The sequence below is a fragment of the Homalodisca vitripennis genome, chromosome 1 (genome assembly GCF_021130785.1).
Source record: "Homalodisca vitripennis isolate AUS2020 chromosome 1, UT_GWSS_2.1, whole genome shotgun sequence".
NCBI lineage: Eukaryota > Metazoa > Arthropoda > Insecta > Hemiptera > Cicadellidae > Homalodisca > Homalodisca vitripennis.
The window spans coordinates 30197059-30224127 of NC_060207.1; the positions used below are offsets into that span (position 1 = coordinate 30197059).

Consider the following 27069-nt stretch of genomic DNA (forward strand, 5'->3'; position numbering starts at 1 on the left):
ATGGCATCTGAAAGTTTCCAAAAGTATGGCGCTGATAAAGCCCAGAGGTTTTCAGATGTTTCTATTTGTAAATTGAGAGCTTATTGTGTTTCAGAATTAGTATAATTATATTTTTGACATTTTCAGAAACCAGGTGGTTCACTACACGTAAGTTTCAGTATCCAATCTTATGAATTACAATGGATAACTAACTGAAAAATCAACATATTGCCAACTTAAAGACAAGCTGTCGAATGATCGTAATATGACTATTATAGTCATACATTATACTATAGTCAGTTTCCTTCTTCGCAACACCAAATTAATTTTTATTTACAGTAGGTTAAAAAAATTATCATTACAATAAAATTAGCACACTACTTTGAAGTAGCGTAGATTATCCCAAAGCCTGTCGTTTATTCATATGAAAAAACGATAATGCAGTATTTTGTTGGACATTGTTCGAGTAACAAAACACGTGGTTGTGTTGTCGTCTGCTGCCAGGCATGCTGATGGTGTACTCTTACTTGACGTGCAGTAGGTTATGTTAGATTGTTTATCTTTTGAAAAAACGTTACAATGGATAAAAATTTTATACCCTGTGCTAAATGGATAAAACGTGGAATTGCGAAAGCCAAGCCGGAAGTTGTAAGCTAAAATACTTGTATCGTTATGTTGCATGATTATTTAGTCTATGATTATTCTTGCACATGACTAACTTGCTGTTCCTGTACTATTAATAATTAACAATTCTATTGTTTTTCTAATTCATTAAGAAGGTGATTAGTTAGCTCACTGACATAACGATTAATTGTGAGGTCTGTTTAACTAAAGGATGAAAGTACTTGACATTAAGTAGTGCCAGTCATTTCACTTTTTAACCCTAGAAGTGGCATGGGTGCATATGTGGCATATTGGAGTACTTTTGGATAGAGTATAATAAGCGACCTACAATCGTTATTTGTTTGTTTTTATTGAATGTTGGGATTGTTTGTCTCAAGTAAATAATTCGATTTTACAATTTATTAAAATTAAAGACATGATTTAAACTTAAGACTTGTAGCAGTCAAAGTTTAACTGATTATGGGTTTTTAAATATTATAGTTAAATTCCAAAAACACAATCCATTGACTGGTGCAATTTTTCAAACAATTGCACCAGTCAATTCTTTGCGAGCGGTCTAGTTAAGTTTGAGGATTGGAAAGTTCAGTATCTATGGGGTTAATGGCAGACTCTGCAAATCACGAGTTTCACATTATTCTTCTGCCCATTCTCCTGAAAAAAAATATATGGTTTTAGGGCTGGAAATCACAAATAACTTTATTTTTAAATAATTGAAATGTAAATTTAAATTTGTGGTTACATTTATGGGTAATTCTAAGCAATATATGGGTCAACCTCGATTTTTCTCATATTACAATATAATGTTCCAATAGTCAATTAGAAAAGGAAATGACTAGAATTTCTTGCCGGAAAGCAGTTATAGGGAGCAGGCAACTCATATTACAATATAATGTTCCAATAGTCAATTAGAAAAGGAAATGACTAGAATTTCTTGCTGGAAAGCAGTTATAGGGAGCAGGCAACCGCGAGAATTACCTATTAGTGATCAGGGGCACTGACGTGATCTAGGCTTCAAATTTGGAACTACTCGAGTTAAATTTTTTCTAAAAGAGCAGGCAGCGGGCAAGCATCGTGCGTGATCTTCGTATATACTGAATTGATTCAGGCCAAAGGTATGACACAGATTCCTTTACCAGATTTTTACGGAGATTTTGTATTGGGCGGATTATATTGGTTTACTTTGCTTTCCAGCATGTAATTATGTGTTTAAAATTGTTTTACATACATTACCTACATTATATTGTAATATGCAATAACAATTTATCAGAAATTTTTAGTAAAAAAAAGGATCACGCACGATGCCTGCCTGCTGCGCAGCGCTTCGCGCTGCTTGCTCTTTTAGAAAAAAAAATTAACTCTAGTTGTTCCAAATTTGAAGCCCAGATCACGTCAGTGCTCCTGATCACTAATAGGTAACTCTAAACAATATATGACCGTCTGGCGGTTGCCTGCTCCCTATAACTGCTTTCCGGCAAGAAATTCTAGTCATTTCCTTTTCTAATTGACTATTGGAACATTATATTGTAATATGAGAAAAATCGAGGTTGACCCATATATTGCTTAGAATTACCCATTTATGTACTCTGCTTGTATGATTTGTGTGTCATCTATAATATTTAGAGTTATCTGGGTACTTCGGGATTATACCGACCACACCCAGACATGAATCGTTATTTGACATTTTGCTTCTACTGATTACTAGATTAGCGTAGAACAATATTTCGTCAATATAGAACAGGAATTGTCTTATCGCAAACCCCTCCCCATCCTCAGACAGAGGTCAAAGTCGAGCGGTCTAGTAGATAACGTGATTGCAGAGTCTCGTCGCTCGTTCAGCTGGTGCGTCGCTTTGTTGTACTTCCGTGTTTCACCCCTACATTTCTCCAAACACAAAAATAAAAAAAAAACAAACATTACCAAACAAAAACTAAACTCTTTATTGAAAAAAACACACAAAACTTGTTTTTATTCTTGATCACACTCCGCCACCCAAAATGCGAGTGCCTCCAGTCATCAGCGCGGGCTTCGGCACCGTCCGCGCTGATGTCAACGAAAGAAAAACATCATCGAGATAGTACTTATCAGTAAAATATCAAATTTTATAGGGGCTGATCAGAAATATAAATTGAATTGTAATGGAAAGGCAATTATGTAACGTGTAAAAAAACTTAAATAATCATGTGATGCCGCGCGGCCTGCCGTAATCGGGATTCTCGAGAAAGATAAGATAACAGCGACAACAATACCGATCACAATACCTGGAAATGCTTGTTGATAGATGGAATGTTAGTTCTGTTACTCAACTACATCGTTTTATAATGTTCTAAGTTCATTGAAAAAAGTTTAAGCGTTGGGGGCATATAACGGAATCTGATAATCGTTGTAATTTTGTATTTAAAGAGTTGTTTTTTCGTCCTATCATGATTGTTTCTATAAATTTATATTTTTGTGTTCTTCATAATGGTGTGGTCGGTATAATCCCAAAGTACCGTTATCTGCTCCTAATAACTTATCTGAGTCTTCTATGATCAGAACATTTTAGTTATGTGTACCATCTACTGGTCCGTTCAGACTATACAACTATGGGGTCTACTTGTATTACTCAGTCACGGCTCATTAACTCGTGGTGATGGCCGGAGGCATTTGTATCAGGCTGTTATGAACTTTTAGAAGGTCTAAATTAAGAAAAACATTTTTTATTTGGGTAAACTTCCCCTGACATCAGCGTTATTGTTGTTTTACGTATGCACCATCCAAAGATAGGAATAGGAGGTTGAATTACGATCATAACAATACCACGTGACGCCCGTAGAACAATGAAATATTACTTAGTGTAAAAAAGTAATCCCTCTTTTAATGTTTTATAACTTCATTATTTGACATTTCCACCCACTTAAACCTTATATTGTTTTGTAGAGGAGAACAATAGTAATAGGTTAATAATGTGAAACTCTTATTTTGTCGGGTTGGCCGTTAACTTCACAATTACCGCAAACTGTCTAGCAGACCATCTTTTTAATTTTTTGTACTGCAGGAAAGTGCACCTGGTCTCCATTTCATAAAAGCAGTTGTTCACTGCTATATGGACAAGCTATAAATATTATAGTTTTTCTGATATGTAGGTCTAGGTTAATGTTGGTTTTGTTGTATTTTAAAGGAGATTAGTTGAAGGCACATAGTTGTTAGGTTTAATAGAAGCTGTACATGGAAAGAAAAGAAGGGGCATTCATTTCAAATATTTATTATTATTCACAACATAAACAAAATTCATAAGGGATTAATACAAATAAAATAAATCAAACAGTATAAAACCATTAATCATGAAATATTTAAAAACTTATTTAAATAAAAATATAATCTTCAAACAAACATTTTCAATACTTTCACAACAGCAAAGTTGTTTGTTCTTATGAAGGTATTGAAGATGTCTCGTCTTATAAATATTTGGGTGTCATTGTTTACAAGCGTTTAAAATGGTCTTGTCATATTAGATATGTGAAGAGAAGGACAAGGAAATACATAATTGGAGTCAAGCAATTAAGTGAAATTTTAAACGAAAAAGAAATTAAACTTGCCTATTTTGCCTACGCCCAGTCATTGTTTTCATTTGGAATAATAGCCTGGGATGGAGCATACAAAACACTTTTGCAGCCACTGCAGGTGGTTCAGAATGCAATCTTAAAAGCAGATTAAAAAAAAAATGTAGGAGATATACTACTGGCACCTTATATCAAGAATCCGCTATTCTGTCAATCCGTAAAATCTTTATAAAAACAATCACCCATTTATAACAACTTTTCAACAATCTTCTCAACAACTTCACATTCTCTTATTGTGTCCTCAATACGCACAGAATATTGGAGTTGTATCAATGCAAATTAGTAAATCCATGTAATTTACTAACTCTTTCTTCATATCCTATCTTCTATTTAGAAATCTTTGTCAATATTTTCCTAATAATCACATTTTTGTTTCACCATCTATATTTACGTGTAAGAAACGCTCAAATGAAAGGTTGCCTCTTATCAGTATTGATGAGGCTGAATCAATTATTACAGCTGAATATAGAAGGTACTAACTTCTAACATTGGCTGTCCCTTCTTATCTAACCTCTCACTACCAACAATTATGAATGGTTTATGTAGTTCTCAGTATAATTTATTTATTTCATTTTACTGTATTCACTTTAATCCTATGCAAGCAATCACTGTATATAAGTTGATACTCTCTCATTTCTTTTTTATTGATTTTGGAAATACACCATTCTAGATTTTATTACTCTTAATTAATTGTCATTAGTACAATAATTAATGAAGTGTTTGTGTGTGTACGTGCGTGTGTGTGGCGTGATTTTATGGCGTGATTTTATATTTAATAATGACAACCACAAATTACAATCTGTCCACAATTTCATGGAAGCAGCTCAAGCCTGTGCACAGGTTTTCTATAGGCCCATGTAGGCTTATTTCTTAGGTCACTAATATTTTTTATTAATACTTTTTAAAATAATTAAACAGCAAATATTAACGAATGTACAAATGGTTATATAAATTGATTCCATACATGTATGTTATTAACTAAACTTATAATTACTACTTAATTTAGTTTTTTAACACTTATAGGTAAAGGCAAAATTTTTTACGTTAAGGTAAAGTTCCGGTCTCAGAGACCGCTAATGTTTTTATTGTATATTTTTACATAAATAGTAGTTTTACACTTCTGTAACCTATATTGTACTTTGGTTTTCATATAATAAAGACTCCAAAATTTTTATAACATGTATTTATTCAGTATAAGACTAATATAATTCATAAGTAGAGTATTTAGAGAAAGGAAAACTTCAATAATAAACACATTATGAATAATGACTATACTTGGTATATTGAATAACAAGGGGAAATTGGAGCTGTCTCTCACGAGTCTTCTTTAGACGCATTCTGGTGCACAGGCAAGGCAAACCTTTCGGCTACACTCGAGGCACACCGGTTTGATGCATTGGTATCCAGTCTTTTTTTTTTATACAGACAGGTGCTGCAGGTTTTCCATTTTGGAAGTTTGTCGTTGGGAACTACATCATCTTGCATGACTGCTTCCTCGTTTTCCTGTGGGAGGATCTTTTTTATGGTTTCTTTCAAGTCCCGTGGAAGCGTGGGGACTGTGAGGCGTGATTGCAAATGCGGTATGAGGCCAACTGCCTGATTCAAATCTGTTAATCATAGGGTTGTTTCGGTAGCTCAAAAACATAATGTAGGAGTTTACGCTGCACACACCCAACATTCGAAAAAAAAACTGCAAGAGGCCATCTTCTAGTTCTTCTATTGGAACTGTATATGGCACACTTCATATCCATTAAGTCCACACCACACTTGGTTTCATTGTAGAAAGAAACAATTTCTGGTTTGCCATTTTTCGAACCAATTTCTGCAGTGTGGTGCATAGAGGATATCAACACAACTGCTTTGTTTTTTTTGGGGACAAAAGAAATGAGAGTAGTGTTTCTGTTGAAGGCATGATCAGAAGAACCCGCAGGTCTTGTGCTGTCTGGAAGGAACTCCTCGGGAATGATCAGTTTGTTTTTTTTCATGGTACATAAGTCAGTCCTATTTTGTTCAGTTCGTCAACGGTTTCAATTGAACTGAAGTATCATCAGTAACGTTTCTGTTAGTACGTTCAATTGGCTTGCATAATCGAACAACGCTCTGTGTAGGTTTCAACAGGAAGTCTTATTGGTGGTCTGTCAGTCCTATACCATCTGATCCTACCCCTGTGTAAATGTATGCATTGTAAAGGTATGATGTCTTAGCATCACACAAACACATTATTTTCATTCCGTACTTCTTCGGTTTTTTCGGCATATAAACCTTGAAACCACAGCGTCCCCTAAATGGAACCAACATCTCGTCAATTGTGACATGTTCTGAGAGGGTCTATGATCTCTGAACGTTTGAAAGAAGGGTGGAAAAAGCTGTGCTATTGCAGCAGACTTGTCTGCAGCTTTGCGCTCCTCCCTTGTGTTAGCGTCGTCAAAACGCAGACAGGATGTCAAAACTTTATAGCGTATCAAAGACAATGTGGCAGTGAAAATAGGTCTATTTGTTACGTCTTTTGAGAACAGAGATTCCATTTTTTCATGACTAGCTTTAGTAATGCTGTACAAAAGCAACAACCCTAAATAGGCATTCATCTCTATGACGTTTGTGTCCCGGTAGTTAGACTGTTCTGTTGTAGGTCCGGGGGAACCTCTAACTGAGGCCAGTTTTTAGTTTGTAAAAGATACAATCTGGCCAACTATGCTACTATCGAATAATAAGTTCCATACAGCTTTTGGTTTAGGTTCAGTACACAGTCTAGCATGAGCAGTAAGGCCAGGTAGACCTCCTCTGATAATATTTCGGGCTGGAGTTCTTACGTTCCGAGGTGGCTCTGCAGTGGACCAAAAATAAGGAGGACCTACCTCATTTTCCCGTAATCTACCAAAAACGTAAGCAGGCAACTTACGCTGATGGTCCAGGCCTAAAACGTTCAAGTTCATCATCACTTACTTCTGAACAGTCCTCTTCGCTGCTGTCGAGGTTGTCATCATTAGGCAGAACATAATCTGGATCCGCATCCGAATCATCGACATCATCATAGTCCAAGTCACTGTCTGAAGATTCTTCAAAAACCATACTCCTTATACGATTGACATAGTTCGGGTCTTGTGTACTAACGGCATTGTTTGTGGATTGATCTTTATCACAATAACGATTGGCACTTCCACGATTAGTGTTCACTACGGACCTTTGCGGGCGTCCACTTGACGTTGATGGTTGTGTTGTTATGCTTTGTTCGTCCATTGTTCATAAAAATCAATAAATCAACAACAAAATATAAGTTTATTCAAATACAATAAACACATATAAAAATTTATTTAGGAACACTACAGTAAAGAACGGTACGAGAGACCGGGAACAAAAAAACAAGTACGTAAAGTATCGGTCTCTGAGACCGCAAAACTTTTCCACTATTGTTTATTACTGTCAAGCGCTGAAGCCGAACTGGCTGGAAACCGGTCTATCGTCATGGTGGGGGTGAGGCGGGAAGGTACTGGGGGGGTGAGAGGGATCGGCCGCCGCAGTGCTCCCAACTCATCACTGTAAATATCCCCTGCCGGTCACACAGACCGGACTTTACCTAAAAGTGTTAAGGAATTTGAATTTTATTCTTTACACTGTTTGCATGTACCACATTTGGAAATAAATTATGATTGATTTCAATTCAATTCTTTAATTATTATGTTATACAATTATCATGTAGTTTATTGCATATTATGTGTGTTTTAGGTTAAATTAACAAAGAAAGAACTCAAAGGCCTTGTCAATAAAGCAAAGGATAGAGTCTTGTAAGTACCATTTCCTTTATTTTTTGACTTTATACACTCATAACTATGTTTTTTCCTTATGCAATTGCATTGTAGTATACACTACTCACAGGGTAATCAAGCTTTGTGTACAGTTGTTCTGTCAAGACAGCTTGGTTTATACCTTCCAGTTACACCAACTCTATGCATGTTTAGGTTTGGCACAATTTACTCAGTAGTACAAAATATTATCTACTTTATGGAAAGATTCAACTCAAACACATTCTTTTAACTTCTCAGATGATATTTTTATCACTGGATATGCATTTCTACACTACTTATAACCTTGAAAATTCAATATTATCTTATTTGTCTGAAACCCATCACTACCAATGTCTTGTTTTCGGGATGTTTGAAAAAAATGATAACATACATTCACATTATAATAATTAATAAGTGAATTTTAATTTATAAACTTCCAAGACTGAATTATTTTTTAAAAAGATTTTATATTTATATGAGTGTTATATTTTGGTTTATGAATGATTAAGTCTGACTTGTAAAATTGCTTATAGTTTTAAAATAAAGTCTAATTTTGTAATGTTTTGTTTAAGTTTGCAAATGCAGCTGTATTTTTAGGCTGCTAAGTCTGAATTAAATGTAAACATTATTTTATGTTTATGTGAGTTGCATATTGGTATTTCTGAATGAAATAATTTGCTATGCTCTATAAAATGGCCACAGAATTGTTATTAACAAAGCTATCTCTGTTATATATTTAATATTGGTAATCCAATAATACAAGTAAATAATTATATAGTAATAATAAAACATAATAAAATTTGAGAGTGCTGATTGCGGAAAGTTTTCTTGGCAGAATAAAACTAATATTCACTTTCAATAATACATGTTAATAGTGTGTCACATAATATAGTACCGATTTTATGATAATGTAATATTAAAATACAATTTTTGAGAGTAGGTCTATTGAAAGGAGAAGAGAGAGTAGATTTTTATTCAATATGTATTGTTCTGACAATTTAAGGTCTAGTAACAACTTACTCTAAATTGATTAGTATTTATTATATTACACCTTAAATTAGCTAAACTTTTGAATGTTGTTTATGTTAACTGCAGTTTTACACTGAAGTTATTTTAATTGTTGTATGTTGGCTGTTGATTTTTTCTTATATTTTATTTACACAGAACAACTGCTGAAAGCATTAGAACTAGTACACAAGATGAAGGTGAACCTGGAGTCTCTGACGCTGGTGATCAGTTCAACATGGAAGATTATGATAAAGAAGATGGTGAGGTTTTATACATTCATTGTGTAGCTAAATATAATATAACTTTTTGTTTCATTATTATTTATCATGTTTAAATATTAATTGATAATTAGTATTATGTGTTTAAAAATAACTGTTTTTTTGTATAAAGTACTACAGTATTTAGATTCATTATTACTGGTGTTTATAACAGAGGTACAATCCCTAATTGGAATTGGAAATATGATGTCGTTGGATGAAGAGTCTGATGAGTCTGAGACGGAATCACAAGCTGAAGAGGAAGAGGATGAGGATGAAGATGATTCTGATAAAGAAGATGATGAAATAAAACCAACAGACAATCTGATTGCAGTTGGTCATGTTTATGGGGATATAAGTATCCTGGAAGTGTATGGTAAGATATATAGTAGTTTTGTATTAGAAGATCAATAACTTTCTTATTAAATAGTTTTTACATTTCAAAGAGAATTTGTATTCTTGTTTGTGGCACATTACTTGTAATATATTAATTCTCATTAAAAAAATTGCCAGCAATAGTAAAACAATTTGAAATATTGCCTAAACTAGAAGGGCCTGTCTATTATTATGAGATAACTTGTAGCTCAATGTTTACTCATATTTCTAAACAAGTTTTTTCTCTTATTTACAACTCGTGGCTTCACATACAACTTTCACAACCTAAGTCAGTTTCTTGGTGAAAATATTTATGATAGTGCCCTATGATATTTTTTCAAATGAAAGTAGGCATGTATCAAGTACATATTATTTCAGTTTTCATGGTTAAGAGAATCGGAGGTTAAGCAAAATTTCAACTGACATCAGTTTTTGCACCAGTTTCTGGTTCGAATGAATTATATTTCTGGTGGCAGAGTTGAGTTTGCCTTGTTTCCGTGATCAAGAAAATGTACACTATATGAGCCTCAAAAACCTACTTTGGTCAAAAAGCATCTACTTCCAGCCTTTGTAATGTACTTTTATTGCAACCTTATCTCAACCCCTATGGGTGTTTGATCTTCATTAAAGTGCTTTTATTTAAGTCATGAGATATTGGGAAGTTGGAGAATTAGGGGTGAGTGAGCTTTACCTTTAATACAAGGGGTGTTTTTGAAGTACCGTTATGAAATTCCACTGCTGTAGCAATGCGGTCACTGTTCTGCACTTGCACGCTGTCTACCTACAACTTTTAGTAAGCCACAGACGCAATAATGAAAAAAATCTATTGTTTTTACATCTGTTAATGCCTATTTCAAATGTTCCCATTAATTGAGAATTCCACTGACTGTGAAGTATGTGCTGTTATTATTTTTCATGGCACTAAAGGCGTGAAAGCAGTTAAAAATCACTGTCCGAACTGTTAAGTGTATAGACAAAGTATAATGAGTGATGGAATGGTATTCAAATGGGTAAGAACTTTAAAAGGTGGCCTAAAGAATGAATGTTTATGATGAGAAAAGGAGTGGACGGTCCTCAAAAACGGTCCTCGTGCAGAAAGTGAATGATAGTCTTTCATAATTTATTCATTGTCAGTAGAGTTTCTCAAGTTTCAAGAAGTATTCTCTATAACATTTTTGTTGAGAAACATATTGAATGTTCATCTACATTTGGCAAAACTCAAGATATCTTCACAGCAAGTTTGCTAGGAACAATTTGGTAATCCCCAAACAGCTCTAATTTAGTGGCCAGTGATTATTATTTTTTTCATCAGGAGAAAAATCTTGGAAGGTTGGCACCGCTACGACGACAATAACATCTAAATTATAGTGTTACATGAGGTGGCAATCTTCTATGATGATAATATACAAATAGAGATAAAGAAATAAAATTGTTACTAAAATTATATTTGATTTTTTATTTATCAAAACGGTAATTATTTAAAAACTTGCCTCGTAGACACGGATATAATTAATGTATTTATGGCAATTCCTCATAAAAGTTCATGTATATGCCACTATGGTATTGATCATAGAAAACCATTATCATTACCAAAATAAAATATAGGAAATGTAAAGTATAGGAAAGTAAGACTTCAAACTAGTCAATATAATCATACAGATACCTGGAGATTATTAAAATCTCTCAATTAGTGTAAACTGGGATTTTTAATAGTCAATGAACATCATTATTAATTATGTTAACTTTGAAGTACAATGAATCATTTCGTAACAAACAAAGAAAACACTGTTATTACTAAAAAATGAAAAAAGGTTAGTAGGTTTTATGATTTTTCTTTACTCCACTTAAATTAGTGCACACAGTAAACTTTATGAATTCTTGGCATTTACAGACAAGTAAATATTACTAACCTTTTTGTGTGCTAAGTCATAATAAGGTTATGTTTCAGTGTACAATGAGGAGGGAGGAGATCTCTATGTCCACCATGATGTGATGCTACCCACAATCCCACTGGCTTTGGAATGGCTCAGTTATGTGCCCTCTCAGTCAACGCCAGGTAACAACTGTTAATTGAAATGATAATAATATTTAACGCATACTAAAGAATAAATAGACATATAACTGTTCATATCCTACATTATCTTTAATTGTCGTGGGATCCCAAGACTGGAAGTTTTCTCGTGTATTGTAACAAATTAATATAATATACATAAAGTAATTGGATTATATTTTGTGCCTCTCTTAATTTTTAGTTGAGTGTAATATTTAATTGAACTTCAAAAATGAATTTGTCACTAACATTGAACACGACTTCTGAAAACCATTGCTCAAAAAAATGTCTGATTGTAGCTAAGAAATAAACCTGATGGAAATAATTTTATTTTAAGAAAATCTCATTTCTGATACATTTTTTTTGCCAAATCGTACCTAATTCTAATTAATTTTAAATCAAGTTTTGGTCAATTGTTTGTAAAAAATAATATTTTTAATATGATAATGTACAGAGTTTAAAATTATAACATCTATTATTTTTATTAAGGCCATCCGAATTTAAAAGTATCTTATTAAATTCTTCTTGTCTCTTAGTACTTAATGAAACTCAACTTTACCTCTGCTTTCATCATACATTTTCTTACACATTTTGACATTTAGTCCAACTGAAGAGGTTAAATATCAGATAGAATGAAGGGTACTTTATTTATTGTATATCGATGCAGGGTCTTTTCTTTTTTAATAGTATATTGATGAACGGTCTTCTTTTTTATTTTTTATTCAGTCTTTTCTAGAATACATTGAATACTATATTTAATTATTAAGGACCCCAAGAGTGCTGTAAAAAGGCCGACTTTACAGAATCCTAAAACTAGATCACAAATTTTTTAACCATAGAATTTAAAGGTTTGTCTCTCATTGAACACTAATTAATGACAGCAATAGATAATAATGACAAAAAAGAATGACCATATCATACAAAACTTAAAAAATAGTAAAATTATGTTTGAGGTTTAATTAAAAAATGAGAATAGTCTCTAAGTAATAAACTGATTGAACTTTCCAGGCAACTTGTTGGCTATGGGAGGGATGAGTCCTGAGATCCTAGTCTGGGATCTGGACGTGACCAATACTTTGGAGCCTTTACTGCAGCTGGGCGAGTTTTCGGAGACTAAGAAATACCAGCACCGCAATCACGGCCATACCGACGCTGTTCTCGATCTATCCTGGAATTGCCAACTTCCGTATGTGAGATAAGCAGTTTTAACGTATTCTAGGTGAAAATCACAGTTTGGTTGAAAGTCGAGAGTAAGTTTACATTAATTTGTTATGAATCAGCCACTTTATGTTTGTGCAGACATATCCTCGCTAGTGGATCAGTAGACCGTAGTGTCCTACTGTGGGATCTGGGCAAGGCCAGGGCTGTGTCACAGTTCAAGCAATTCAAGGAAAAAGTACAAACCTTAGAGTGGCATCCTTCGGAAGTGAATGTTCTTGTTACTGGAACTTGTGACAGGTAACTAATAAACAATGTTTATATAATGATATCAAAAAGTTAAAAAAGATATAAGTGCAAGTTAAATTAAGTGTAAATTGGCCGTAAATTATCATCCCTGACCTCTTGAGTGTCAATGTCTCACGCTACTTGACACTATCTAGGTGTTCTTCACAGTCCACGAGACACTATGACATTGTAAGGGTTAACAACACATTGCTACTTGACATTTTCTAGGCGTTCCTCTCGTTTTACTAGAGACTCCAGGACTGTAAAGGTTAATGTAGAGGAACAAGCACTATAAAATGAATAATTCAGATAAAATATATTACATCCTTAATTTTTCACTTTAAAGAGGAGAATACTACAATGTATCATGTCAAATTTTATAAAATGAATGCATATATCCTGTTCGTACATTGATACAGATTCTAACACCAGTCAGTAGTTAAATGAAGATGGTAAAAGTGAGGTCCAAGTACCTCAAGATTGTAACTGTTTTAACAATGTTTTGATGGTGTGACCCAGGCAAAAAACTTAAAAGATACTTTGACAATATGATTGATTTCTCAACCCTGTATTAATTGCAGGAAAGTACAGCTGTTGGATTGTCGCATAGGGGAGACTCTAACCAGCATCAAGGTTGATGGAGAAGTGGAGAAAGTCATCTGGCATCCCTCTAGTCAGTTTAGTGCCTTGGTGAGTACTTTTTGTACATTAATGACATTTGTGAAACTTTATATCTTGCCTTATCTCTTTTAAAAACAGTTTTAAGTTTATAGTCTGTCTTAAAACACTTTAATAATTAATTTCAGATATTGTATTTGTATTTAATTTAATCTACAATGGTACTCACTAATATCATTCCATCCCAAATGTAACACCTCATACCATGTATTCAGCTGTTCGGTCATATACATATCTCCTCTACTCCCACAACAGCTCTCTGAGACTATCTTTTAATAATTTGTTTATCTAACAATCTACTATTGTTTTGATCTTAAATCCTTTCTTCTGTGTGGACAGAACATATTGTCGCCCTATTTACACTGTGTAATATACTGTTTTTGTTCTTTTAAGAATTAGATGTAAAAAATACAAAAGATTGTAAGGATATGTGTGGTGCTTACAAATACTCATTTTGTCTACAAGTTGAACTTTTTATAAAACTCAGTATTAAATTTTGTGAATTATGGATGGATATCCTAAACTGTATATGCACATTGAAAACTAAAACCCAGCACAACACTTTCGTATACTATGTATATTTGAGAAATAAAGAAATTGTAAATTCAATTTAATTCTTTTATAAAGATTTTAAATTGTGTTTTGTTTGTTAAATAAATTTATCACGACATTTTGTTGTAATGGTCTTAATAATACCTTAAAATAAGCTTTAAACTAATCCAACGAATGGTTAAACATGTCATTTAAGAGTTATGCGAGTCTAATGTACCCTTTAAAGCCTTTGAGTGCTGCAGTTATTTCCTAGTTATTTGTATAACATTCTGGGTTGTACTCTAAATTTGCGTTTGGAGAAAAAGCTGTTGTACAACATTTCAACAGATTTTCATAGTTCTTCTTTGCTCATAAAGTAAAGATTATGACATACCGTATAATAATATTTACTAGAAAAATGTTAGACACATTGATTAAAATGTAAACAATGTATCTATGAAAAAATTACCACTTGGAAACAGCCAGATTAAAATCTAACACATTTTCATTTTAGAATTACTTAAACAATACAATCTCATTTATCTGTATTAATTGGGACTGCAACCTCATTTATCTAGATTAATTAGGACCAGAAGTGATCTGGATGAATAAAAATCCAGACAAACCACATATGCAGTGAAAATAATAATAGTAATAAAAATAATAGAGTACAGATAATAAGCAATTTATTTGTTATAAATATAACAGTAAACTCAGGCAATTTATTATTTTGTTTTACAGATAGAACAAATCAATAGAAATGTTGTTTACTGTTTTGTAAAAAACTCAGTTAGTCTTTATTTTTTAACTTGGGTACACTACTTCCGGGAATTTCGATCATAAAGTAGTTTCAAGCCCATTGTTTCCACTGACAAAGTGTCAAGTTGTCGTTAAATATAAACCATCAGCCATCAGTTTAGATGCACCGTGGCATTAGAATGAGTCATGACATCTTCTGGTTTTTTCATTATCAGAATTGTTTTTTTCCTTTGTAACAAAGCTGCATATGTAATAATCATTATGGTAGTCATCGCATCAAAGCCATCAGAGAAAATAAAATTTGAGGCAATTTACATCTTCCAAATTTACAGTTATCAAGCTTTTGTAGGCCGACTACAACACCGTTACTTTGTTACATGCATTATTTTGCATGTTGGACATGTTAACAAAATGTGTAATAAGTTAACGATTAACTAATTACAGTGGAAATTCTGCAAAAATGACTTATTCTTGAAAAAATAGGAATTCCTCCAGTCTGTAAAACAGATCTGGACAACACAGAGATCCAGATAAATGATGTATTATATTTTTAGTGTTTTTATGTAACAAAAGTTATACCAATTAAAAGGTTTTACTTCTTTGACAGATAAGTAAAACACCATATATATATGGTGTAACTAAAACTGTAGTAAAGTATTAAGTAAATTACTTATCAATCAAGTATTATCTAAGTTAGCATAATGTCAAAATGAACTAAAATCTTTTGTTTCTGACTCTTCAATGGGTTAACACATTTTTAACTCTAGAAATACTCAACATTTCAGATAGGAACAAGCAAGGGTACTCTAGGCTGTGCAGACTTTCGGACGAAGAAACTTGTCTGGGCAATCAATGCTCATGAAGAGGAAGTTACTGGTTAGTATGAATTATAAACATTATATTTGCTTAGGGTCTTAATGACCCAGAGAGACATGGTCTGAATTAGCATGTAATTGTATGTAAATTAGGAACATTTACATGGAATGTGAAATTGTGAGGAATGTCAGTTATGTCTTGTGATATTTCAGTTTGTTTACCTTAGGGGCATACTCCACACAGGGACAAACTCCTACAACAAAATACCTGAATAAATTAAATCTGGTGTTCTATCAAGATTTCTAACTAAAAATGAATTGCTAAAATCAAATACTGTATAGAAAATATGATTTAGAAAGTTTTTTTTTGATAATCCATTTTATTCTTGATTACTATGCTCATTTATAACTTTGTTATATATTAATGGTAATAAAACCACTCATTGCACAAAAATGAATATATTTGAAGGATTTCTTCTACTAACTGGACTTGACTATGTAGGATTGGCAGCAGACTGCGATAGCATAGTGACATCCTCTACGGATCAGACAGTCAAGGTATGGGGTTTGTCTGGTGGAGAGCCTACGCTACGTTTTACTAAACATACTGGTCTCGGAGAGCTTCATACTCTGCAGATGTGTCCAGAAAACTCCAATATCATATGTGTTGGAGGGAGCAAGAGCAGTAAAAATTTCAGTGTGTACAATCTTTCAGGTGAGTTTACAAATTACATATTATTTGATTAACTGTGTCGCAATCAAGAAAACGTTTGCAAAATATAAGAAATTTAACATTTTTAACAATATTTCATAAGAAATTGTTTATGAAAAATGATCTTTCCACTCTAATTACAGGAGTTGGCCTAATTCTGTTATCACTAGAAATTAGTGTGCTTGGATTCAAATTCTCTAAATAAATTGTAACATACCAATCTTAGAAGTCAACAGATCAATATAGAACATACATAGATAAGTTTTACTAAAGATACAGTAATTTTGTACTGAATTTTTTAATGGGTTACTTGCTAAAGTGTATATTGGACAGGCACATATTCAAATACCTGTCTGACACATTTGTTATTGAAGGGTGTATTCCTTTACATAGCTTGAGGAAGCAAAAACCTGTGACAAGTGATGTTTTATTAAACATCCAATGTGTTGATGGTTATCTGATATATTTTATAAATAGAAAGTGATTAATTTATTTAATTTAACTGTCACAAGGTTTGTATGTAAAATATTAAATTTAAGTCTCAATTACATTGACTTTATTACAAGTTTAGCTTTTATTTTCAGAGATGCAACAAGAGAGACCAGACATGGAGACTGAACAACAAGAAGAGGACACATGACTTTTTACATCAAAATCAGTTTTGTAAAGTATAAAACCTAATTGTAATTGAATGTGTCACCATCATCACCTGCTGCAGGTACCTGTAGGATACTCTGCCTGTCGGTACAAGCTTGGCAGACATCTTTTCTTACCTTCTTCTCATTCTGTAAAGTGTAAAAATATGTTAATTAAACATATGTTTCTAATGTTAAACAGCGTAACTGAAGTAACTTTCTTAACCGAACCTTCTATTATTAGTGACACTCAACTACTGTCAGTGTAAAAATTACGAATACTTAAGTTTAAAGATTAATTATGAACTAAAAATGGTCCAATATTGAGACGTCCAAGATATTGAGTGTGATATCTTGTAATTTATCCTGTATGGCTTAGCATTTAACATGTGTCAATGAATTTTTATTGGAGCACAAGAAAAATATTTTATTACAATAAAAATGAACACAATGGGTTTTGGCCAAATAATATGAAGTATATAAAAGTAAAAAAATAAAGTATAAAAATCTAAAGGCTGGGTACATCAGCTACTACCACATCTTGCATTTTGATTGTAACATCTTTTTATCTCTCCGGGCATCTTCATTGATTGCTCTGTCCGTCATTGTGCCATAACTCCATTATATGGACCATCTCCATTGGTGTTATACCATGTGGTAGCTGGTCTCCCAGTTTCCTAGCATTATTTCTATTTCAATAGAGTATAACAATTCAAAGTTATTTGTTCATCTGTGTTCTCCCATACATGTCCAGATGTCCACACCGTATTAGGTGTATTGTCTGTATTCTAATAGTATGTCATTCATTAGAATCACTTAAATTTTGTTGTATATTTATAAGCTATATCTTTAAAAAATACAATTTTTATTATTTTTGTAAGTCACATTTACAAAATAAATAAATAAAAGGTAAAGAACAAATTCAATGTTTTGTAAGTTGTTTTATCTTCTCCCTTATTTAAATAAACCTTTTGATCCCAACGTCCACATAAATGGACATAAATTTATATGTGTAAAATTCCAAATTCCAATTTTACGGACATTCTCAAATTTTGTTAACAAGTTTAAAACTCTTACTTGCCCCAAATAAAATTATTACAAGAAACAGACCTTTCTAATACATTCATGAACCAAACTTTATACAATATTTTAATTTTAAAAATAATAATGAACATATAATCAATGTCGTTGGAATGACGTGCTATGCTATATTAAATCAGCTGTAAGTAACAATAACAATCTGGTGAGTTACTGCTGAGCAAGTATTGTGTTATTGCAGAAAACTGCTGACATTTTAGATAGAAACTAGTGATGTCTTACATCTCAAAGTACAAAATAATATAATTAACCACAAATTTTTTGATAAATAAACATTTCCTAGAGATGACAAATTTATATAAAATTTTTGATATGATTAGTTCTTTTTTTCATTATAGATGGGGAATGCACTGCCAGCAAAACATGCTGATGTATAGGATTCGCACCCACTAAAACCCCATCTGCCTAAGCATCACTCCCTCTCGGGATTACTTTCCGCATTACTTTCCATACTTAAGCCAACAGAGAGCTCCTACAGTATCAGGTCATCGTTTGGGCAACACTGGGTTTGTATTACCTTCTAATTTCTTGGTTTTTCAGCACCTCCTGTACATAAGTTTTCCAAGTCTGTCTATCAGAGACCATTTTCCGAACAAAGGTGTTCGGTAAGTACTATGGTGATCTTAAGTCTCCTTTTGTTTTCCCGCCGTCTGCAGAAGAAGAACACCTGCTCCACATTCCCATAGGGACATTCCAAACTTTCAAACTTACTCATATTAAAGTACGCTCAAAATCTTTGATATGGTAATTAATTTGCCTTCAAATTGCACAGTGCTGGGCCATCAGAGCTAAGAAATATATTGGGTTCAATATTTTAAATAATGAATATCTAATACGAAGGTCTGCCTGAAAGCGTTGTGACCTGCAGTTACATCTTTGTGCCTGAGCGGTCTCTGCAGGGTATGAGCAAACTAATAAGTCACTTATGAATAACCTGAATGCCACAGTTTATGGCTGAATATCTTAGGTCGCACAAAGCGTGTGTTTATGTCTCATGTATTTTTCTGTTCGTCGCATTTGTGTACTGTTGCAAATAACAGAAAGAACTGATCAACAAATTTGCATCAAATTTTGCTTCAATCTTGCAAGAGTTATAAGGAGACGATTGAAATGATGCAGAAGGCCTCTGAGGATGAAAGTATGATCAACAACACAGATAACAGAATTGGTACAGCCGATTTAAAAATGGCCGCGCATCTGTTGATCGACAGATAGAAACAGAGACATATCATAAGGCAACAAAATTTTTACATACCTCGAAAAACAAAAGAGAAATTTGGACAGCCTACTGGTTATAGGCTTCAACACTCGGCCAAATTCCATGTAACATCTTGAACATCATAGAACTTATTTTTGTTTATGAAGAAATGAAACAAAATTTCAAGTCTACAGATAAATCTTTCTCTAGATATCTTGCCACATGACACATCAACAGTTTTTTTTCATTAAATTGGGTTTCATATCAGTGTTTAAATAATATATGTTCCAGGGAGTTAGGGAAGGTACAACAATGCAAGAGTGCACTAAAATCAAATCTTGACATCAACTTTTAAGTCAACATTAAATGATTTTGGATGTGGTGGGATAGTTAAGTTACATGTGTTAATATGTGACATGTTAACACTTTGTACCCTGGGCCCTTAATACATGTTTTGGCGTGGCTCCCTGGGGGTTTTATGATGCTTTTAAAAAAATTCTGTGTTATTATAGTAATTATGTTATAAACTCATACTATATATCTTTTTAAAGGTAGAGATACATACTTTTTTTAAATGTAAGCAAATAAAAAGTTTATTTTCAAAATAAAATTATTACATAATATTGAATGTTATGTAAAAAATACAAAAACAGTTTTTGATATATAGTTTGTTAGTTCAGGTAGTTCGCCTTAGTGTGGTAATTTTGAAAGCACAATGGTCTGAATCAAATACAGGATCTCGCACATTTTCGTTTAGATCATTTATAAAATCAATATTTGGTCCCAGGTGTGTATTAAAATCATCGTCACTTTCCGACTCGGAATCAAACAAAAGATCGCGAATTGCATCACTTTTGATTTCATCAACCATATTATTTAAACTCGAAAATAATAAGTAAAGAATATAAAAGAAAATCAACGGAAAGTCGAAAAGAAAGAACAAAGGGTGTGTAAATACAAAACACACGGATAAACTCACATTGCTTACATTTGCCTTTACTTCATTCAGTAAGAAACTAAAGTTCTGATTATTTACAAACAGTTAATTTAAATTTAGAATACATTATAATAACATTTGCTTCAGTATTTGTCGGCAAGATTTGTAGAAAACTTAGTAAGACATCACTAAGACTCACAACACACAACGTGAAACACTACAAAGCAAACTGACAGTACCGACGATCAGCCGCGGCGCTTACAATCAGCTGTCTAGACTCGCTTGTAGTAAGACGAAAAATATACGTATTTCATTACTAAACGTGACCCAGGATCTCAAAATCAACAAATACGAACTTAGACAACCAATGAACATAATCAAAATGTTTAAATCCAAAAATAAGATGACTGAGCTAAATAATACAATTAAATAACACAATCCGAGCTATACTCGGGCGCCGGTAGCAGGCGCTGCCGACGCGGCCCGACCTATACTCGGGCTCAGGGTACAAAGTGTTAAATCTGTTATGAGTATGCTGAGTTTGATTAGAAATTGATTGTTATTTTCTCGTTGCCATCATGGTTACCCATAAGACCAACGTAAATATATTATGTTCAGCAAAACCAGATGGAGTGACATACACTATAATTGACCTCAGTGTTCCTCTTATATAAATGAAGCTAGATACACAATTTGAAGTATATAGATCAGTTCGTTCTCTAGATATCGTGCGGACAGATGTACAAACAGATAGAAATAGAATTTTTCAGCTCCTTGAGTGATAGGCTTCGCCGGCACTCAGCCAATTAGTGTCTATTGCATTTTTAACTGTGATATTATATACAAATGTATGTTCTTATTTATCAACATTTTATACTACATTTTTATTCTTGTCTCTACACTGTACCATAAATGTATTATGGTATGATCTGTTCAGTATATTATTTAGGAGATGTTTAGCTTGAAAAAAGGAAAATAAGTGTGATTAACCCTTTCAGGGCCAGGAGCAAATATGAGATGTTACAAAAATTGTTCACATCTCACATCCCCTTGTGACTAGTCAAAAGTGCCATGCTAAAATTGGCGATTTTGCAGTTTCTTTGATTAAAATTTAAAAGTTTTCATAAAAGTTTGACAATGACCTAAAAGTTGCACAAAATTACTCGTATAGATATATACTATCAACAAAAAAATATATAGATGTAGTTTTAAGTCATATAAAATAAAAAAAATGTTTTAATAGATTACATAATTTTTTAAATATTTTTTTGCAAATAACTAAAAACGTAATAATAATTTTCTGTGGGAAGCTATTTTATTATATTATACATATAGAAAGGAACATAAATACAAAATTTTGTGTTATTTCTCTCATAAACAAATTTTTTATGACACTGGCAGCAGTCAGCTGATAATGTCACGTGACAATTATGAAATAAAAATGCATAGACCTCCAAAATAAAAATGATATTCTTATTAATTATCTACAAATATACCATAGAATAAAAAACAAAACTTTAATCATTTGACGTCGTATTTATTTAAGAAAACGACGAATATCAAGGAGACAATATATTGCCACCTGGAACTTTTCGCATATGTCACCGACAGCAATATATTGCCACTTGGCACTTTTCAGACATGATCTATGGCGGCAATATATTGCCTCCTGGCCCGGAAAGGGTTAAAATTTATGCAATAATTTATTAAAATGTGTGAAAAACTTACTAGTTCCGATTTCAGAAAAGAAGCTGAAAGTCGAAATTTATTGACAAAAAATAGATTAAGATAATTTTTAAGATACACCTGCCAAGAAAATATTATCCTATAATGAGACTTGTTAGGGGTGTTTTATGTTCTCAGGCCCAAATAAAAATGACTGAAAATAAGTTTGAAATATACACAGTATGTCATGAGCTATTGCTTCAGAGAGTGACCTGTATTTATTCATTTATGACATGGAATTTATATTAAAAAAATAGGTATATTTTAAGAAAATAATTTTAATGATTTTTGTCTTGAACGAAATTAAGATTTTTGAAAAAACACGTTTTTGAAGGAAACTACAATATTTATAATAAAATATATTGTTTATGTAAAACATGTTTTTTTTACTACAGTGTTGATAATGTGTAGTTTGGGTTTTAATTAGTGTAGACAAGGAATTTACACTTTGATAAACATTAGTATTTACCCTACAAACATTGTGCAGTTTGCATAGAATATGTGGTAGATATGTATGAATTTGCAAGTTTTAGTAATAAATTTGTTTAAAAATATTATTATATGCATAACTATCTGCTGTTATTTATCAATTTCTTCAGTATTATATGCTGAATAATAAATTAGTAAATAACCGATATTGAGCTGTTTTATTTGTAAAAAAAAAACATGTTGTGTTATACCCCTTAATGAAGTTCGTAATGAATACCCCAAACTATGTTTCCGTGGCAATCAACAACTAATTTATATTTAAAATGTTGTCTACTTAACCCTTTCCGGGCCAGGCGGCAATGTATTGCCGCCATAGATCGCATCTGAAAAGTGCCAGGCGGCAATATATAGTCTCCTTGATATTCGTTGTTTTCTTAAATACATACGACGTCAAATGATTAAAGTTTTATATTTTTTTATTCTATGGTATATTTGTAGATAATTAATATGAATATCATTTTTATTTTGGAGGTCTATGCATTTTTGTTTTGTAATTGTCATGTGACATTATCAGCTGACTCGATCTTTTGTTGTTAATTCTTTATGCTTTAGTGTAATCGTACTATTGTATGCTGGATTCTTCTTCATTATTTTATTTTGTGGTTGTAAATATTAGTAGTGTTAGTTGATACGTGCTTAGCTATTGTGTGTAGTAGTTACAATGACTGACAATTTGCAATCTCACGGGAGTGAAATTGTAAGTAGCACATTATTGTAAATTGTAAGTAGCACATTTGTAAATAGAAAAAGTGTAAATAAATTTGAAATAAAATTGTGTAAATATTTCTTGGTAAATAGTGTTTTTTAACTGTATTGAAACTGTTTATGGATCCTACAATCATCTGTTTACCGGTACATCCATAATGTGAATATTTATTTTAAGTTTCTTACAATGTAAGAGTCAGTTGCTTTAACAAATGTTGCGAAGTACAATAATTATGCGTATTTATACAAAATGTGTCATAAAAAATTTATTTATGAGAGAAATAGCACAAAATTTTGTATGGTTGTTCCTTTCTAAATGTACAATATAGTAAAATAGCTTCTCACAGTAAAATTATTTTTCCTTTTTTAGTTATTTGCAAAAAAAAAAAAATGTTTTAATGTTATCTATTAAAACATTATTTTTTAATTTTAAATTACTTAAAACCACATCTATATATTTTGTTGTTGATAGTATATATCTATACGAGTAATTTGGTGCAACTTTTAGGTCATTCTCTAATTTTTATGAAAAATTATAAATTTTAATCTAAGAGACTGCAAAATCGCCAATTTTAGCCTGGCACTTTTGACTAGTCACAAGGGGATATGAGATGTGAAAAAATGTTGCAACATCTCATATTTGGTCCTGGCCCTGAAAGGGTTAACAAAAATGTAGTTCTATGTACTTGAGGAAACACAACATATCTGTTCTGTTTGTTGAAAATGTATATACTTAAAATAAAGTTGTACCTCTAGCTGTATTGAAATATAGCTTTTTTATACCTACAAAATAAAATATTTTGAATATTTTAATACTTTATCTGTAATCTACTATGCCTATTACAAAGGAAAATAACTTATGTTCCAACAGCTGTTCCAAAACAGTAAAAAAATTATGTTGAACTCCAGTTATTTCCTCAGAGTATTAAATTGAAGTATGTGTCCAGCTACAGAGAACATACACAAAAAGGGTTTTATTCGACAGCTGGTGAAATACATAAAATGTATAGATATGCGTATTGACTCCTGATGTATCGATGGTATTGGCAAATTGGAACTGACTGACACCTGAGGTGTCGACGGTATTCTTAGGTTAACAATATTTAGATGCAAAATATGACAAATATGGATAATACAAAATGAGTCACAATAGTATTGAGTTATGTTTATTAATAAATAAATAAAATGCAAAATATAGTTTACATAACTATAAATGGAATAAAGGTATTACAATTAGATATCAAAAGTACTTAAAATATAAAACACAAGTTATAATTAATATAATGCCACATAAAGGAACTTGCAAAAAATACTATAAGCAAAAGCACTAATTAATTAGCTCTTCGTTGATCTTGTACTTTGGTATCAAATGACTTGATCGCACTCAAAACTTGATAAAGACCTTCCATGAGGCCTGACAGAACTTGTCCCAGATCTTGTTCTGTCACGACAAATACATCTGCAACAAATAAAGCAATTGATTATATACTTATAAACTAAAGATAAATGCGCTGAAAAAATCATAACCTTATATGTAGAAAATTCATGATTTTGATGGAAAAATAGTTTTATAATTAAATACATTGAAAGAAATAATTTTTTATATCTTATAATTTACACTTTACAGGTCATAATATATCCAATATGTTAGTAATAATAACATGTAATACTAAAACACACAGTAGATACATTTTTCACTTCAATAAATTTTTTTTTTTGTATTGTAACAATTTGGAATAATTGTATTTAAAATAAGTCATATTTTAATGTAGTCCAATTGAAGTTTCATGACTTTGTGTATGTAACTGATAGTAATTCACTTCACTAATAAATGTGAATAGTAATCAATTATTATAATTTTATTGATTTTGGTTTTGGTGACAAATTATCTTTTGAAATATTTATATTTATTTACAAATTTAAAAAAAAAACTTCACTTTTCAGCTCACAATCTATTTTATGAATAAACGAATTAATCTTTCTCGTGTGATGTTAATATTTCACCAGGGCATTATACAAGAAAAATGTATGGGGCAATAAATTTTATAACATTATGATGTGGTTATTTTGATTCATTTGAATTTTCTAAGAAAACAATTTCGCAAGGTACTGAACCAATCTACAGTAAGAGATGTATTTTCCCTAAATTCTTTGTGACCTAAATAGTTGATAAGAAATTTAATATCTTAAACTAGAAATCTAAACTAAATATCTCATCAAGCTATGTGATTTAGATTGATGATTGTGCCATACATTGTTTACATCTAATACATGGTAAAAATATGACAATTAATAATTATACATTATGTGATTTGAAATCTGTTTTACAGTTTAATACTACAATGGCCATTAGAGTGTTAAACATCATTCAAAAGCTTATGTACCCAACATATGAAAACATCCATTATTTCTTATAATTGGTTTAAGCTGATCATGTTGGTTTTGATTTCCTAGTCAATGAGCAATAGCCAAGATATGGTTCTACTTTGTCTATGTATTATTTCCTTAATATAATATTATGTATGTTACAATATTTTCCACTTATTACTGTCCAGAAACAATATGTATATATAGGGAAGTGAATACCAACATGTAGAATGATGAATCTACATTTTTTTGCTGTTCTGTCAAATACCTACTGATAAATACTACATCGTTCTAGTTGTGTTATGTTTCTAAAATATCTAAATTTAATATGTTTATTCACAAACCAAATTAATTCTGGAAATTATAGCTATCAGACTGAACAGTTTTAGACATAATCATCCCTTCTTAAAATGTATATAATATTCCTCTATATTACAATAGATGATTAGAAATAAACATTGACATTAGTGTTATGAGTTGGCTTGCCACTAGAATGTAGAACACACTATTTATATATTTACAACACACAATATACCTGGATTCTCCCTGACAAGGTGGTAGCAGTAAACACTCAGGATGTTGGTGATGTCGTCCTCCTCACAGCCCATTGCGATGAGCTCACTTGGCCACATTCCCCTGTCAATATAAAAAAGACCTCATCACTATGCATTCATTTAAATTCATTCTAAAGTGAAATAAGAATTAGTGAAGAAACATGTGAGTTGGTAAACCTGAAAAATTTACAATTATTATTATTCCATAATTTTTAATGAATTATTCTCAGAATCATATTGTGAACGACGTGACGAACTCACCGGTTGTGGTGTGCAAAGTGAAGTGCAGAGTGCCACTGAGTATCCTGCAGCAGTTCCACCAGTGTGGCCTCTGTCTGGTCCGGAAGAGGGGATGGAGAGGGCGAAGCGGTGGGGGTAGGAGTGCCCTGGTCACTTGATTCCAGCCCTTCCTCTTGTGCGTGGCTCAGTGACTGTCGCATCTGTGCAACCTCTGATGATATGTCATGCAACTGGAATAACACATTTTGGCTTGTACCTATATATTTGTAATTTTCAAAGAACTGTGATGAGGAAATCAAGAAAAACAAGTTAAATTGATTTGAATACTTGGAAATAAGTACCTGGAAATTAGAATAAAGAGAAAAAGAAAAACAGAAGTTTGAGGGTGAGGCTGAGTTGGTATATTTATAGTATTCTTGTACATATTACGTTAAGAATCACATATAATTTATAATTTGGTTTACAATTTTATAAATCATTTATATTACAGTTAAGAAGAAGAATGT

General features: G+C 32.1%; 2 protein-coding genes across 4 annotated transcripts in view; one reads left to right on the plus strand and one right to left on the minus strand.

Annotated features, from left to right (window-relative positions):
• The first annotated feature begins 448 nt into the window (after positions 1–448).
• Positions 449–17457, plus strand: LOC124359142 (periodic tryptophan protein 1 homolog). The gene is made up of 11 exons (XM_046811635.1): positions 449–627; positions 7926–7984; positions 9149–9252; positions 9425–9625; positions 11573–11680; positions 12683–12860; positions 12974–13132; positions 13702–13810; positions 15874–15964; positions 16406–16618; positions 17200–17457. The coding sequence occupies exons 1-11, from the start codon at positions 559–561 to the stop codon at positions 17253–17255; spliced, it is 1347 nt and encodes a 448-aa protein (XP_046667591.1). The 5' UTR covers positions 449–558; the 3' UTR covers positions 17256–17457.
• Positions 17458–24552: 7095 nt separating this feature from the next.
• LOC124359151 (protein furry) overlaps positions 24553–27069 on the minus strand; it is a 693398-nt gene continuing 690881 nt past the window's right edge. For all 3 annotated transcript variants that reach the window (XM_046811657.1, XM_046811647.1, XM_046811664.1), the window contains 3 exons: positions 26585–26793; positions 26305–26405; positions 24553–24861 (listed from right to left, as the gene is read on the minus strand). In XM_046811657.1, the coding sequence (XP_046667613.1) occupies positions 24734–24861; positions 26305–26405; positions 26585–26793 (438 nt within the window). In that variant the 3' untranslated portion in view covers positions 24553–24733. The remainder of the gene's footprint in view (positions 24862–26304; positions 26406–26584; positions 26794–27069) is intronic.